The following is an 18278-nucleotide window of genomic DNA, read 5'->3' on the forward strand; positions in this document are numbered from 1 at the left end:
GCAACCAAGAGCACTTAAAATCTTTTCTCTCCCAAGGGATTCACATCATCTTTAAATTTAAAGGTGGAACTCATTGAAAATGTTTCCACATAACCATCATAGTGATTTAAGGAGACATATAAAGAGAGCATATTAATACCATAAAAACAAAATTGCAAATTGAATGACATGAAAATACCCAGTGGAGGATGTAATCATAAACAAAGACCCAATAAAGGAGCACATAAAGAACACAAATAGAAAAGCAAAAAATGCACTGGTATTTTCATGTCACTCAATATGCAGTTTTGTTATTATGGTCTTAATGTGTTCTCTTTATATGTCACCATTCTCCAATAGTGTCCCCTGAAGAAGGTGTTTTCCAAAAGCTGAAACTGGGACTTTTTTACATGAGTAACTGTTTATTTTTAATAAAGACTTGTTTTGGTTGATTTAGACATCCCCCTTGTCTTTTCTTTGTTGTTGTGCAGTTATTTATTAGAAAATATAACTCAGACAAAATTAATGATTATGTATTATGCTCAAAATGCATACAAAATTAAATATCCACCTATACATACCATATTAGCAGAGGAATTTTCTGGTTCATGAATGATGATTGACAGATTGCTAGTAAAGCCAATCTCTCCATTAGCAATCTCAGGAGTGACGTTGAGGGAAATGTTTTGGATATCAGCCAGTCTGGGACTTATAGATGGGACTAAAGGAATGATGCTCACCAGTTCAGCAGCTTCTAGCTAAAATAAGTAAAACAATGTGGTAAAGCAGGAGTGGAACATCAAAAAAATGAGAAAACCTTATTATTTTTTTTTGTAGGAAACAGATTCAAGATGGATCCAAAACATTTGTTCAAGACAGGGCTGATTGACCATTGGGACAAAAGGGCAGCACCCAAGGACTCACAACAGTAGAGGTCCCATTCTTCCCTAGATTCCATCTAATTTAATCACTTTTGATAGGTGGTTAGGGGACCATGATCCTTAGTGCCCAAAGGTCCACATCACTATCAGTCCACCTCTAGTTCCAGCTACAAACATCTAAAAGTAAATTATTTTTAATTAAAAGAAAATAATAATTGTTGTATTTTAAATTCACTCCATTTATTTTAAAATTTTGAATTTAATCATGTTGCAGCATCAGCCATCTGTAGGCACTGCTATGGGTATATTTGCTACCTTTAAGTCACAGGAAAACTAGAATATTGTAGAATTCTGGAATATACTGCATCTGGCAGAAATAAGAACATAGGAATAGCCTTACTGGGTCAGACCAATGTCCATCAAGCCCAGTAGCCCATTCTCACAGTGGCCAATCCACTAGTACTTGGCCAAAACCCAAGGAGTAGCAATATTCCATGTTACCGATCCAGGGCAAGCAGTGGCTTCCCCCATGTCTTTCTCAATAACAGACTATGGACTTTTCCTCCAGGAACTTGTCCAAACCTTTCTTAAAACCAGCTAAGTGATCCGCTCTTACCACAACCTCTGGCAATGCATTCCAGCGCTTAGCTATTCTCTGAGTGAAAAAAATATTTCCTCCTATTGGTTTTTAAAGTAGGTGTTCATAATTTTAAAAAGATAGCAATGCAAAATTTCATTCCATGCATTTCAATACCTTTTTCTTGTGTTTACCATTTGTTTTAACTTCTGATCTTCTAGCAACAGGTGGATGCAGACATACCCAAGGGGGTAAGCAGGGATAATACAGATCATATATTTAAGAAATAACACCTATACAATCAATTTGTGCATGAAGTAGTAATCCCCTCCAAAAAGCCCTCTTTTTAAAATACATTTGCAAAAGTAGAAATTGCAATGGTAAAATGATGAGGTAAAAGGAAAGCTGAGGAAGTGAAGGCACCAACATATCAAGTATATACTGAAGTACATATTCAAATTGAAAAAAAAAAAAAAGAGATGGAGATGGACTATAGAAATCAATCCCAGCCCAGTTCTCAAGATACACCAGCCAATCTGCTTTTTAAATTGTCCACAATACATATACTTAAAATAGAATTGCACATATTGGAGGTAATGTTTGTATATCTCGCTCAAACACAGTCATTGTAAATATCCTGAAAACGTAACTGACTAGGAGTGCCCCACGGACTGGGTAATGAACCACTTGGACTACAGACAAACACTAGGAGTACTAGGGATGTGCGTGGCTAAAAGTTTTTTAGTTCATTTATGGGTGGTTTTCACTTCATTTCCCACACATGTTACATGTTAAAACTTTTTAAATACACACAAATGGGGAAATTCTATAACTGGCACTGAAACTTAGGTAGCCCTATCAGCGCCTAATTTAATTGACAAACGCCATTAGAAATGGCAAAAAACCTCGAAGCTCAAGCACCTACCGCTGCCTACATAAAAGGTGCCTGAATCACGCCTACGTAGGCGTGGCTATCGCCAGAAGTGGTTTTAGGTGCCGGAAAGCACTTACATAGGCGTGATTCATGGCATAGATAGGCTCTGGAAATGTTGACCTGGAAAAACCTGGCGTACATTTCTGGCGCCTATCTTGCCTAGGTGTGCAAAAGATTGCTAAGGAAGCAACAGAGATCTTAAAAGAGAAATCAAAGTTTCTCATTTTTTCAAAAGTACCTGTATTAAGAAATGGGCTCCATTTTGAAGAAATGCATCAGTTCTTATTGGTAGCTTGACTGTAACTTGCGTATTCCCATCTTGGAAGACAATGCTGTTTTTTCTAGAAGCGTTAAGGACGCCATCTTTTGCTCTCAAAGGATCTATGGTTCCAGCAGGAATATAAAATGCACTATAAATCAATTGAACGTCTCCTTTTTTTCCTCCTTCCCTTAAAAAAGTCAGGGACAGGAAGCGTTCTCCTGGGTTACTTTCAATCCTCTGCTCTTTACTAGGATGAAACATTATTAGACCATAAACATCATCACTATCCTGGATGTAGAAGAGAAGCTGCAAAATAAGAAATATTATATTACGCCTAGGTAATTCCAAAAATTTTGAGTCCAAAATTTGGAGCGAAAATCCCATCCTCAGCAGTGTACAGAGAAAGCATAAAATAAACCATATAACCAAGTACAAATATGACAAGGAAATAGAAGAAAATCCTACCATATCAGTTGAAAAGACATTCTCTACCACCAATTACCAAAACAATTTAAAACTAAATCAGATAAATACCTTCTCATACAACTAGCAAAAAAGGTATAGCCTTCACTTTTATTAAGAAAAGCTATCATATCCCTTTTTTCTCTGAGGATCAAAGTAGAGAAATTCCACAAAAGAGGACAAAATACAGAGAACACCCAGGCCTGGATCACCAATTTCATTTCAGATTGGCAAGGTACCAATACAGAATTTCTATTCTACTAACATAGTGGTCATTTGGGAATAAAATCTTTCACCAATATAAATAAGTTTCCCTATGCATCACTTTAAACATTAGCAATAACATCTTAAACTTTCCTCTACTTTCCAGGGGTAATCAATACAAAGCTTACGGTGCGGGAGAATATACAGTACTTGTGATATTGATAACCTATATCTGGGTGAGCTGCAGAATCTTGTAATATCTACAAAAACCTGCAGCATAATCTTAGGCAGACCCACTTAAACAGCATTATAATGATCAAGGCTGCATAAAACCAACTGCTGGATTTGCTATTCTTCTGTTATCTGTAGATAAAGAGTAATGCACTTTATATAAGAACCTTAATTTAAAGTACCATATTTTCACGCATATAACGCGCGCGTTATACGTGTTTTTACAAACCGTGCATAACCTTGCGCGGTATACGCGTGAGCGCGTTGTACAAAATTTTTTTTACATAGTTCCCCCCCGACGTCCGATTCACCCCCCCGCAGGACCGCTCGCACCCCCACCCCGAAGGACCGCTCGCACGCACCCGCACCCCCACCCCGAAGGACCGCTCGCACGCGCTCCCACCCGCACCCACATCCCCACCCTGAAGGATCGCTCGCACGCACTCCCACCCGCACCCGCACCCCCACCCTGAAGGATCGCTCGCACGCACTCCCACCCGCACCCGCACCCCCACCCTGAAGGACCGCTCGCACGCACTCCCGTCCTCTTGCCCCAGCCAACCGCGGCACCCCCAACACGATCGGGGCAAGAGGGAGCTCAAGCCCTCTTGCCCCAGCCAACCGCGGCACCCCCGACACGATCGGGGCAAGAGGAAGCTCAAGCCCTCTTGCCTCCCCCGACACGATCAGGGCAAAAGGGAGCCCAAGCCCTCTTGCCCCGCCGACTCCCCAACTCCCCGACAATATCGGGCCAGGAGGGAGCCCAAACCCTCCTGGCCACGGCGACCCCCTACCCCCACCCCGCACTACATTACGGGCAGGGGGGATCCCAGGCCCTCCTGCCCTCGACGCATACCCCCCTCCCCCCAACAACCGCCCTCCCCCAAGAACCTCCGACCGCCCCCCAGCCGACTCGCGACCCCCCTGGCCGACCCCCACAACGCCCCCACCCCCCTTCCCCTTACCTTTATGTAGTTGGCCAGACAGACGGGAGCCAAACCCGCCTGTCCGGCAGGCAGCCAACGACGGAATGAGGCCGGATTGGCCCATCCGTCCCAAAGCTCCGCCTACTGGTGGGGCCTAAGGCGCCTGAGCCAATCAGAATAGGCCTGGGAGCCTTAGGTCCCTCCTGGGGGCGGGGCCTTGGGCACATGGTCGGGTTGGGCCCATGTGCCTCAGGCCCCGCCCCCAGGAGGGACCTAAGGCTCCCGGGCCTATTCTGATTGGCCCAGGCGCCTTAGGCCCCACCAGTAGGCGGAGCTTTGGGACGGATGGGCCAATCCGGCCTCATTCCGTTGTTGGCTGCCTGCCGGACAGGCGGGTTTGGCTCCCGTCTGTCCGGCCAACTACACAAAGGTACGGGAAAGGCGGGTGAGGGTGTCGTGGGGGTTGGCCAGGGGGGTCGCGGGTCGGCTGAGGGGGCGGTCGGAGGTTCTTGGGGGGGGGGCGGTCATTGGGGGGAAGGGGGTTTGCGTCGAGGGCAGGAGGGTTTGGGCTCCCTCCTGGCCCGATATTGTCGGGGAGTTGGGGAGTCGGCGGGGCAAGAGGGCTTGGGCTCCCTTTTGCCACGATCGTGTCGGGGGGGGCAAGAGGGCTTGAGCTCCCTCTTGCCCCGATCGTGTCGGGGGTGCCGCGGTTGGCTGGGGCAAGAGGACGGGAGTGCGTGCGAGCGGTCCTTCGGGGTGGGGGTGTGAGCGGTCCTGCGTTGGGGTGAATCGGACATCGGGGGGGGGATCAGATTTTCAGGGTGGGGACAGGACTTCAAGGGGGAGAGGAGAGTCGGGGTGGGCGAAAGGAGAGTCGGGGTGGCCAGGGGAGAGTCGGGGCGGGCGAAAGGAGAGTCGGGCGGCGACGGGAGAGTCGGGCAGCATGCGCGGTATACGGGTGTGCGCGGTATATAAAAATTTCTGTACATAGATTTGTGTTTTCCGCGCGCTATACCCGTGTGCGCGTTTTACACGGGTGCGCGTTATCTACGTGGAAATACGGTAAGTTGAACAGGCAATCACAGTTCGTTGGCCTTTCACAGACAAAGTAGTAACTAATAGGATACCCAAGATCCAAAATTATTTCCGAATAGCCTATTTATCTAACATCACATCCTGAAAGTGCTCAATATGGGTTGTTGTCCTAGAAACACCCAACAATTTAGTTTGGGCCAGATTCAATGGCAATCTATTGTTCCTTAACAGTCACCCACAAAGATTAACCAATATTTTTAAAAAATGGCCATATATCAGGGATGTTATAAGAAGTTTCTGAAGATTTGGGAGCCATTGACAAAATTTTGCAGAGTGATTGCTGATTATGCCCTTTGGTCATACACATCCAGGGTGGGTGGGTGGGAGGGCAGGTTGGAATGTATTTTTCAGTTCTCAATTTGAGTGTAGTTCTTAGATATATTTATGGGGGGGTGATAATCTTTTTGTCATAGATTATAATGGTAATTGTATTTAAGTGCTTTTATGTATATTTAAGTGGCTTTAAAATGAATAAAGAAATTTAAAAATAATACTAATAATAATTTATATTCCACATATCCTACAATTCTATGTGGATTACAAATTATTCAGGTACTCAAGAATTTTTCCCTAACTGTCCCAGCAGGCTTCCACTCTAGCTAATGTCCCTGGAGCAATAGGGATTACGTGACTTGCCCATGGTCACAAGGAGCAGTGTGGGACTTGAACTCACAACCTCAGAGTGCCAAGGCTGTAGCTCTAATACTGCACCACACACTTATTTTTTTTTTTTAATATTTATACACTGCTTATAGCCTAAGTGGTTTACATTCAGGTACTCAAGTATTTCTCCCTCTCTGTCCTGCTGGGCTCACAATCTGACTAATGGATCTGGGGCAATGGAGTGCTAAATGAATTGCCCAGGGTCACAAGGAGCAGCGCTGGGCTTGAACTTGCAACCTCATGGTGCTGAGGCTGCAGCCCTAATCACTAGGCCACGCCTCCATTCATCAGAAGTACCAGACCAAAGAATTACCAGTTGTACCAGCACAGAGACACTGTTATGAGAGCAAAGAGCACATGGGTTGTAAATGATGTTAAAACTGAACTGGTGAAAAAGAAGAGCCCAGCAATACACCAGAAGTCACCTCTGTCCAGTGCGAGACTTCTATTTTCCATATAACTGGCTGAATCAGTTAAAATTAGAAAAGAGAGAAATCAGGCAAGTACCAGTTCTCTTCTGCTACAGCAGGCATGTCCAGCTTCGAACAGGTCGTGATCTACTTTTTCCAACCAAAAGTGCCGGTGATCTACCACCATAGAAATTAAGTCTCAAATCAGTTTCAAATTAAATTTTAACCCAATAAAGTTGGAGGATTTCCCCCCTCCCCCCCATTTTTAATAAACCTTCTGACATTTACTTGGATGTGATCAGCTGTTATGCAAATTAAGCAAAAACAAAACAATGAGACGAAGATCCAGTAAGAACTGTGAAGGGAAAATTGAAAGTACATTTTTTCATAAAGTTTTATTGAGTAATAACTTTTTTTAACTTTTATTGAGTAATTTGTGCTAAATTTAGGTTGAGTATTGATCTAGGCTGGTCTTGCACAATCTAATATTTCGCTCTTGCTCATTAGTGAGACGTCTGAGCCTGCATTTCATCCACCAGCTTTTTGAAGTTGGGTGAATATTGCGTGAGGGCCAATCTCAGGGAATCCTGGAGATGTTCATCTGTCATGTTGGAACGTTGTGTGTCATTTTTACATGGGAAAAGACAGATTCACACAAATAAATTGAACCGAAACAGGAATGTACAGCTTCACTGCATCTTCTCAAGTTAGGAAATTTGTCTCTAGGCACTAGCTTCCAAAATGATCCTTTAGGTCTTGAGAAAAATGTCATTTTTAAGGGTTTATATTTCATTTTCAAGAGATGACTTGCTCAGTGAGTAATTTTTACTGATAGCAGCTGCAGTTTCTTTAATGTCCACATCTACTTTGAATGGGTATGACAAATACTCCACAACCGTTCCAATTTTTTGGAAGTCAAAGAATCTATTTTCGAATTCCTGGATAACAGAACAGATTTCTGTCACATACTTCTTGTTCTGAAAAACAAAATTGTCTCAGATTGTCCTGCGTATTAGGAAAATGATCAAATGTGTTGTTTGCAAGGTCAGTCATCATTAGTTCAAATTTGTTCTTGTAGAATGAAACTGTACTCATCATCTTTCCAATGCATTTGTTTTTACCTTGTAGTTCAAGGTTCATATCACTTAGTTCACCTGTAAAGTCAGCGAGAAATGCCAGATCACATAACCACTCCTCATCTTCCAACTCTGCTTGGTCATCTCCCCTCGCCTTCAAAAGACTTCTTATTTCATTCAACAAATCACAAAATCTTTGCAGAAATCTGTGCCTACATAGCCACCTTACATCTGTGTGCAAAATGATTTCCGCTGCCCCTTCATCAAGAATAAGATTGAAAAGCCATCTTTGAAGTGATCTTCCACGAACTGAATTTACAATTTTGAAAGTGATGTCCATGACAGTCTTTGTATTGAGTCTCTTGCTTGCCAAAACTTGCTGGTGAATGATGCAGTGGTAAGAAAGGAAATCTGGGAAGTCATCATGCTGTCTACAGAGGGCTATGAAACCCTTAATTGTTCTTGTTCCATCAGTAGTGATGGAAACAAGTCTATGCAATGGAAGATTACATTTTGCTCAAGGCCCAACAAGAAGAGGAGGCCGATCTTCGGGCACTGGCACCAACGCACAGGACATGCCAGTGCCGGTGCCCAGGCCCAGATGACAGTAAGAACCGGCGAGGGGTGCCCAATCGCGGTGGGGGGGGGTGCCGGATCGCGGGGGGAGGGTGCCGGATCGTGGGGGGCGCTGCTCGCAAATCGAGGCACGCTCGGTTTCCGAGGTGCCGATTTTGCGAATGTTTTGCTCGTCTTGCAAAACACTCGCAAACCGGTGCACTCGTAAACCGAGGTATCACTGTACTTTCTAGACAGTGAAGGCAGTTATTAGGATAGTAACTGGTAGTATTAACTGAGTACTACTGTAATTTTCATAAAATATTAGCAGTAAAGCCTAAACTAGAATTTTTAGTATATAGTAGAGCAGTGTTTCTCAACTCGGTCCTAGAATGCCCCCTTGCCAATCAGGTTTTCAGGATATTCACATTGAATTTGATTAAACTTGATTTGCATACACTGCCTCTATTATATGCAAATGTCTTTCATGGATATTCATTGTGGATATCTTGAAAACCTGACTGGCAAGGGGATACACTCCAGGACCGAGTTGAGAAACACTATAATAGGACTCTGCCACTTGAGTCAGAATGTGAGTAGCAGCTCCTCCAAAGAGGAGTGATCAGAATATGAAATGAAAAAAAAAAGAACAACCAACACACAACAGAGAAGGGTGCCACCTAGAAATCATACAACAGGTTGTGCTCTCTACAAAATAAAAGTTTTAATTTATGGTTATTGCATTCAAAGATCGCATTCCCAATACTCAGAAATACTGAGATCCGTTTTTACCTTAAAGAAATAACTAACTTTTCTTATCATAAGATACTTACCTCAGCTGGTTCACCTATTTCTGCACCCCCTTTTACTGTGTGGCCCAAAATCTGAAGCAGGTATGCTTCTGCCTCCTCAGGGTAGTTATCATCAATTATCTGAAGCGGAAGCAAAGCCAACATTTGCCCCTGGAAAAAATTCAACACCCCTGATGCTGGTAAAATGTCTGTAGTCACTGGAGAGGAATCGGTACTGTTGCGGGATATAACCCAGCTTACAGAAACATTTCCATGCGTTCCTCCATTTCTTACGATGCTGATTCTTTCAAATCTATAACAAGAACAGAACAGAAATCATGCCATAAGTTCAGTATTTAACTCGGATTTGCTTCCTTTACTCCTTTGGAGTAATTTTGTATTGTTTTGTCTGTTTGTTTATTTTCTGCCACATTTATATGAATTAATATTTTAGAGGCGATAAAAAAACAACCCTAATGCGGCTTGATAAAAGTGGACCTTAAATAGGTGATGTTTCCCTTTGGAAATCTGAGATACATCCACATTACAAAAAATATACACTGACGTAGAGATAGTTCAAGTCCAGAGATCATAACCAGTTTCCCTCTTCAAGAAAGGGAATCAAAGTGCCTAAATTTGTCCAAGACCCTTAAGTCTATGATGGATAGAATTCCCCTATTGTCTTTGCGGATGTAAAATAGTTGGAATTAAATAGCCACTTTCTATCCCCTGGTAGAACAGGTTCATCCACATTGATCTTGAAAGAGCGACAAGATCCTTGACAAGTGTTTCCTGGTGCCAAGAGTTTGGCTAAGATACACTCAATGAGCAATATGGAAGAAGTTTGAGTAGGTACAATCTGCACCCATTTTAGATTATTCTGAGCACCTAGATTATTTCTGTAAACCTGTAGCCTTTCCCTAATCAATAGGATTTCCTGAAAGGATAAAAGAGGGTGTGCTGAAAAGTTCTCAGCCCAATCAACCAGCTTCCTAAATTTTGAGCGTTATCTTATTTTGTAAAGTGCCAATTTGTAGAAACAAAACACTGTATTTTGACAAACCCTCTCTTTTACTATGGTGCGCTAGCCGTTTTCGCGCGTGCTAATAGCTAACGTGTCCATAGAATATAATAGATGTGTTAGTGCGCCTTATATAATAGATGTGCTAGCGCGCCTTAGTTAAAGGACCTAATAGTTTCAGATCATTCATTGAACTATATCTGTGTCATTCTCTTCTTGATTGGGCTGAGAACTTTGCAGTACCCCTTCGTAGGAATACTGGTTATCTCTCTGGAGCCAATCAAGTCTCTGCCCCTGGTTTTAACAGGAGATTGCTTTGGAGAAGCAATTTCAACATTGGCTTTCTGATGAAAAAACTGCCTCCTTCAGCTCATCTCTGAACAGATTCTCTCTTGGTTAAAGATTCTCTCAGTGGTTAAAGCTACAGCCTCAGCACCCTGAGGTTGTGGGTTAAAACCCATGCTGCTCCTTGTGACCCTGGGCAAGTCACTTAATCCCCCATTGCCTTAGGTACATTAGATAGATTGTGAGCCCACCAGCACAGACAGGGAAAAATGCTTGAGTACCTGAATAAATTCATGTAAACCATTCTGAGCTCCTTTGGGAGAGCGGTATAGAAAACTGAATAAATAAATAAAATGTCTGGAAACTTTTCCTGCAGTTTTTACATACTATATTGGAGGTAAGGCGCTAGGAATGCTTACAGCCTGGCTGCACTGAGTAGGCCTGCTCTTGCTACTGGAAGCTAAGCAGGGTCAGGCCTGGCTAGTACCTGGATGGAAACGACTAGGGAATATGAGCTGCTGTAAGCTGTAGGGCCCTATGTTGAGCAGCAGTGACATAGTGGAGCCACACACTGTTCAGGAGAAGGCAATAGCAAACCATTCCTGTACTCTGCCTTTAAACATCACAGGGAGCATTCCTCACAGTGTATGCAGCCATGGGTCAGTGGTCAACTCAGAGGCATATACATACACAAGATGCTGAGAGTTATGAGAATCTGCAGACTCCAATATCTAATGTAGAAGCCCTTGATGCTATCTCAAAAGCATCAAAGGTCGATCTGATCATGCACTTCCCACAGGCCTCCATTAATGATCTAAGTTCCTCAGATCTCCCTTAAGGGGAAAAATCTGTTAAACATTCTCTTCTTGTATAACATGTCTCTCATGAAGAGCTGCACAGAAGCTATGCAGGAACAAAGCATACATTCTGAAAACTCATCCCCCATTCAAGTTTTGTATATAAACATCTTTCTTTCCTTGGTCTTCTTATGAGTGGCTTACCAAATGGTGTATTGTCACTGGCTATATTGCTATATATAATGTTTATATCCAGTATGGAATCAATACGCTTCCCAATATATGTCACCTGGATCAAATAAGTTCAGTTTAATATATGTTTTTTTTTAAGGACACCTCAGCCCCACCACTCCACCGCTGTAATGATTTGCTACTGCGGGAAGAATTATGTGGTGCCTCATCATTGGCTGCCCATTTTAATCAGTTTTATAACGTGTTTCAAAAGTGCTCAAAAATTTCTTCGAAATAATTTTTTAATATATATCTCAAATTTTATAAAAGTATAAATATTTACTTATCTCAGCCAAACCTGGGAGTCAGACCCGACATGTTTTGCACTGAAAAAGTGCTGTTTCAAGGGGGCAGGACTATGTTGTGATTGGACAGGATATTTAAATGGCACCGGGGGACGCCGCCGACATCTTTCACAGAACTAAATAGGAGTCGGATGACAGCGGCAGCCCTGGTGAGTTTTTTTGAAATGTATATCTAAGAGAGAAACAAGGTTATATTTTAGGTTAGGTGGGGAGTAGCTATGATAAACACGTAAATAATAGCTTTCTTCCTTTATCTCGTAGGGAGACCCTTGAAACAGCACTTTTTCAGTGCGAAACATGTCGGGTCTGACTCCCAGGTTTGGCTGAGATAAGTAAATATTTATACTTTTATAAAATTTGAGATATATATTAAAAAATTATTTCGAAGAAATTTTTGAGCACTTTTGAAACACGTTATAAAACTGATTAAAATGGACAGCCAATGATGAGGCACCACATAATTCTTCCCGCAGTAGCAAATCATTACAGCGGTGGAGTGGTGGGGCTGAGGTTACCAAATGGTGTGGCATCTGCCTGGGGCACCTAGGGTTACCAGATTTTCCATTTGGAAAATCTGGACCCCCCTAGACCTGCCCCTCAGGCCCTCCCAGTTCCATCCATCCCTGCCCCGTTATGCCCCAGTCCTGCATGTGCGCTTCTGCCCGACAGTGATTTGTTCCAAGCTTTTCAAAACCCAGACAAAGTGCCGGGTTTTGAAAAGCTGTCCGGTCTCCCGTACCTGTCCTCAAAAGGAGGACATGTCCGAGGAAATTCGGACATCTGGTAACCCTAGGGGCACCAAATATTTGAAGGATGCCCTGAATTACTCCAATTTCTCTAACTGAAAGAAGGGTCTTAGTCATTTTCTTGATAAAAAGACTGCTCAGCTTCTGTCTCAGAAAACTGTTATGCCAGAGAAGTTTAAGTGCTACGATATCTGTGTGGTCATCTTCATAAGAATGCTACCAAGCACATATCACTGTGCCTTTTCCCCCTGCTTATAATTTAAACCTTTCAGTATGTAAAATGGATGCTTAGGATAGATGTCTTCAGAGTAAGGACATCCTTTTCACACTGCTTGCTCTGGATCAGTGGCATGGAATGCTGCTACTATTGGGTTTTTGCCAGGTACTTGTGACTTGGATTGGCCTCCGTTAAACATGATACTGGGCTAGATGGACCACTGGTCTGATCCAGTAAGGCTATTCTTATGTTATATTTTCAAATAGGAAATATGGATGTCATTCCTGTTCAAAATGCAAATTTGTGAAATGGAATTTTGTTATTGCACTTTATGAGCAGGATGTCACAGTTTTGACTTGGACGACGTTACAAAAATGCCTCTCTGTTTGTGACATTCTACAACATGTATACTTTTACCCTCCTTGCTTGGAACCATTCCTGATGGTGGAGAATTACTCGACATTCTGCTTTCCTAAACAGAGAGGAAGTGTCCTAGTAGAACAATGTACTGAACCAGAGGATCTAAAGCTCAGATCCCACTTCTTGCACTGACTTATCTTGGCCAAGTCACATTATCTTCCACTGCCTCAGATACACACTTAGATTGTAAGCTCTTTGGGTTGTGAACACATTGTACATTTGTATTTATCATCTTTTACAATGTTGTACATATCCATAGCACTAAAAAAAATTATTAAAAGAAATTAGCATGATTCAGGCACTAGACTTCATATGAGATCACTTTCTAATTATAGATCAAAACCTACCTTGATGTTTGGTCTTCATTAATGATAATGCTTTGTGCAAGAAGGGCACTGCTGATTGAGAGTACTCCATAGGGCTTGTCATTAGGTTCAATAGTGACTTGCACAATAAATGGACTGAGAAGAACAGCATCTCCTTGCAATGTATTTTCCAGCAACATAACCTGAAACGATTCAGCAATTTCTGGAATGGCATCATCAGCAATTTGAAACCGAATTACAGATTCATAAGTTCGAGGTGGAAAGATGATCGCCATATTAGGCTGAAGATCTACAAAGTCAACGTTAAGTTGTGCGTGTGCTGTTGAATTCCCAGTCAAAATAGCATAATGGACGGAAACTTCGGCGTCATCCGAGCCAATGACTGCACCGCTCTCATCCTTTCCACGAGTCACTCGAATCGATACATTCTCGTCTCTTTCAGGCACCAGATAAGAACTCTGAATGAATTGCACTGGACTGTCATTTTTCTTAATATTTATTTGAATTGTGTTTCTTGAAGAATTGATTTCAGCACCTCCCATTACATTGCTCAACTGAATGGTAAAAATTTCATCATTTTCAGGTATCTGAAAAAAACAAAATAGCAGATAACAGAGCAGGAAAAAAGGAAGGATGAAAGGTAGAAGTTTTTAATCAGTTAATGGGGTAATACTTGGGGGTGCAATGTTGAAAGTTAATGTTGGGGCTTGTGTGTGACACCACTATGAGTAGAAGCATGGTCCAGCGGCACTGCGGGTTGTGTTGTGGGATGGAGATGATGTTTATGTAATGGGAAAGAAGAACAGCTAGTGCAGAACCATCTAGCTGCATGTGGGTGGGGCTATACCCTTAATACACTCTAATTTGCTTCTAACTATCCAACAAAGTCTAAAATGCTTCTAATTACCCAACATTTATCACCTTAAGATCTCGACAACTCTTTGGTACTTCTTAAGTAACTAATATGACATCGCTTATGCTATTCCTGTAAACTTTGATGTAATTCTTGATAACTTTGATGTAATCCGCCTTGAACCGCAAGGTATTGGCGGAATAGAAATCACTAATGTAATGTAATATAATGTAAATGACGGCAGATAAAGACCCTTGTGGTCCATTCAGTCTGCCCAACAGTCTATTTTTTTTCTTTAATATTTTTGCCATAGAAGTCTGCCTGGCACTGTCATTAGGTTCCAACTACTGGAGTTGCTGTCCAAGCTCATTCCAGCCTTTCTAAACCATTCCAAATTATTACAGTTTCCATCGAAGCCCTCTTCAGCCCACCCCAAACTACTTAGTCATATATGGTAGACTGATCATGCAAGTCTGCTGAGTTCTGACCCTAGACCCTTCACTTTCCAAATAGAGATCTACTATGTTTGTACCATGTTTGTACTATGTTTTGAATTCCGGCACCGTTTTGCTCTCCACCACCTCCCTAGGGAGGGCATTCCAAGCATCTATCACCCTCTCCGTGAAATAGAATTTCCTAACATTATAGTTATGTTTATTGCTACTTGTCTGTTGTTTGGATTAAATGTTTGATTGTTCAATAAAGCTGCGGCCAGTTTGCTGCCACTGAAACAAAGATTTATTGTGCAGTTTGGAGTTTGTTTAGGGGGGAGGTTGGGGGGGGCAGAGAGTTATGGAGGTGTGAAGGGCGAATGAAATTGCAAGTGCCAATGTTAATCAGTTTGAGATTTTTGGTAGAGAATGACACAGTGACAAAATTTGTCACCGTTCCTGTCCCCACGGATAACCGCGGGAAACCGCCTCCATGTCATTCTTTAAAGAGAGAGGTAAAAATCGGAGTATGAATGGACACAACCACTGACCCTCAAGCCTTGCATTGAAGAATGCTGGTGTAGAAGGACTGAGGTTGAGATAGACACTAAAGAATGGCACAGAATTGTTTCCCGCGGGTTATCCATGGGGACAGGAACGGTGATTAATTTTGTCACCATGTCATTCTCTAATTTTTAGGTTAGTATTAAATGACAGTATTGGAGGTTTGATTACACTCTGTATCAAATGAAGATAAAGTAAAATTACATTATCCCCCACTTTGAAGATAAAGTAAAATAACATTATCCTCCCCTTTTATGAAATCGTAGTGCATTTTTTAGTGCTGGCCGTGGCGGAAACAGCTCTGACACTCATAGGAATTCAATGAGTGTCGGAGCTGTTAACACTGCAGCCGGCGCTAAAATCCGTGCTACGGTTTTGTAAAAGGGGGGCTATATGAATTGATATTGTTTCCTGATTGATATTGTTTATGATTCATATTATGTGTATTATTAACATGTAGTCAGTCATGTAGTTCACTGCCTGGTGTGAGGAACAGACAATCCAGAATTGTGATTCAATAAAATACCAAAATAAAAGCATATTATTCAAAAAACTGTGAAAGAAAAATAACTCTCACTTGGTCATCGAGCACTGTCAGATTATAAATCAGAGACGCTGTGCCAGGGGGAAATGTGATGTTTGCTTTAACTGGGCTCAGGTCTTCTTCAGCTGGGTTTGGACCTCCTTCTATCTGCAAAAGGTAAAAAAAAAAAAAAAAAGTTTCAGAAATCAGTCAAGCTTGGCCTTCATCTTCAGATTTTATGTTACATATCTATAAGCAGCTAAAGCAAAAAGATGCATAAATGGATGAATGACTACTGGAAAATAGATGAATAAAAATAATTCCCTCATCATAAAAGTGAAATTGTGGATTTTGTTTCTATCCATTCCATATTCCTGGTTGTAAAGGCATTAAAACATTTTAATCCCTTTAGGTATGTTTAAAAGGTTTCTGCACAAACATGGCATCTTTCACTCACATTTTAGCAGTGGACATTAAAACATAAGACTAGCCATACGGGTCAGACCAAAAGTCCATCTAACCCAGTGTTCTGTTTACAAAGTGGCTAATCCAGGTCACAAGTACCTGATAGAAACCCAAATAATAGCAACATTCCATGTACCTCGCCTACATTTGTAGATAGGGGGGTTACAAATAATTTTAAATAAATAAAATAAATACCAATTCCATGGCAAGCAGTGGTTTCCCCCATGTCTGCCTCAATAGCAGACCATGAATTTTTCCTCCAGGAATTTGCCCAAATCTTTTTTTAAAACCATCTAAACTAACCACTGTTATCACATCCTCTGGCAATGAGTTCCAGAGATTAACTATTTCTCCTATTGGTTTTAAAAGCATTTCCCTGTAACTTCATCGAGTGTACCCTAATCTTTGTTTTATTTGATGGAGTAAAACATAGATTCACTTGTACCCATTTTACACCACGAGCTGATTTATGTTCATTAAGCCAAGCTTTGTGTTTTAATTTAATTACTTTTATGGATGTATTTCTAAGCCAGACAAAGAACATATGACTCCTGATTCAGGCAATCCAATCCAAAACACATCCCATGTCGGGTCATTAGTAGTATTGATGCCTTGTTGAGTTTTTAATAAATTCTATTTATCTATTTATTTATTTTAGTTATTTATTCATTCAACTATTTAGCCCATCCTTTCAAAGGAGCCCAGAACGGGTTACAAAGTACATCCACAATATAATCGAGACAGGACAAAGATGATAATTTACATGTTTTACATAATTTACAATAAAGACATGACGATAAAACATATACATTAAGTAGCATCTGGTGAGAATAGGTGGCATAGGTGCGTTGACTCTGAATGGCATATCATTTTCTTTCTCTCTGGTCATCGCTGGAGGTCCATCATCATACCCCACTTCCCTGCTTTCACCATTAAAACATTTTCACATTACATGCTCTACCACCTACAAAGCTTTATGCAAGTCTAAACCTGAAACAAGCTTCCCAAACAACTTTCAGTCATAACATAGCTGCATAAATAAAAGAAAAATTAATGCAGAATACAGCATCCCCTGATAACAATCCATTATCTGCATTGCGACTGGATAGTCTCAGTATCACTTCTCAAATTCTGCTCACCAGCAAGATCATTGCAATGATCAAGAAGTACAAAATTGCTAAAATACAACATTTTCCCCAGTATTAATAGCTATCATGCACATGCAAGTCTTGAGCCTGTGATGTTTGGGTTAAAAGACAATAATAGTTATTAATACAGTTTAAAAATGGCGTTTAGAATCCAAAAGTAGAGTAAAATAACTCAGCATAGGGAAAAACCCTTTTATAAACTTTCATAGAATCAGTCATTGCACCATCTTGTTAGAATAAATGATTTTTAAATAACTTCATAGATTCATAAGTAATTCTTAAATCTCCATAATGTGAAAATAAAGTCCCTTTTGAATTAGGTACCCAACTGACAAGTCTGTCACACACAGCATTAGCGGGTTCTCTGAGGAAGCCAGGACGGCGAAACGCGTCAGAACCCCGCTGGGTCACCGCTGCAGAGACATCGAAACTAAATCTGTTTACTTATATTAGCTTTTCACAAAACTTTGGACTTTGGACTTTATTTTCACATTATGGAGATTTAAGAATTACTTATGAATCTATGAAGTTATTTAAAAATCATTTATTCTAACAAGATGGTGCAATGACTGATTCTATGAAAGTTTATAAAAGGGTTTTTCCCTATGCTGAGTTATTTTACTCTACTTTTGGATTCTAAATGCCATTTTTAAACTGTATTAATAACTATTATTGTTCCTTGTTTGCTGTTTGTGCTACACTTCCTTTGGAACAATATTCAATTTATTCAATTACCCAGTTGTATTATATTGGGTTAAAAGACAGCCACTTTTCAGGAGGACCTTTTCTGCATTTTGAACCTATACATCAGCCTATTTCTACCTATGCCTTCTGTTTCTGGTAATCTTGCATCTTGTCTCCTGAGTGACCCAACAGGAAACAGCTCAAGGCAAGTGTGAG

At 41.3% G+C, this 18278-nt stretch overlaps 1 protein-coding gene across 1 annotated transcript in view; it reads right to left on the reverse strand.

Annotated features, from left to right (window-relative positions):
- ADGRV1 (adhesion G protein-coupled receptor V1) overlaps nucleotides 1-18278 on the reverse strand; it is a 786618-nt gene that overhangs the window by 734585 nt on the left and 33755 nt on the right. Inside the window, exons 6-10 of the mRNA XM_033919809.1 lie at nucleotides 15820-15933; nucleotides 13416-13981; nucleotides 9089-9359; nucleotides 2610-2939; nucleotides 561-737 (exon numbers count right to left, since the gene is read on the reverse strand). Of these exons, the coding sequence (XP_033775700.1) occupies nucleotides 561-737; nucleotides 2610-2939; nucleotides 9089-9359; nucleotides 13416-13981; nucleotides 15820-15933 (1458 nt within the window). The remainder of the gene's footprint in view (nucleotides 1-560; nucleotides 738-2609; nucleotides 2940-9088; nucleotides 9360-13415; nucleotides 13982-15819; nucleotides 15934-18278) is intronic.

Source organism: Geotrypetes seraphini, chromosome 1 (assembly GCF_902459505.1).
Source record: "Geotrypetes seraphini chromosome 1, aGeoSer1.1, whole genome shotgun sequence".
Classification (NCBI taxonomy): Eukaryota; Metazoa; Chordata; class Amphibia; order Gymnophiona; family Dermophiidae; genus Geotrypetes; species Geotrypetes seraphini.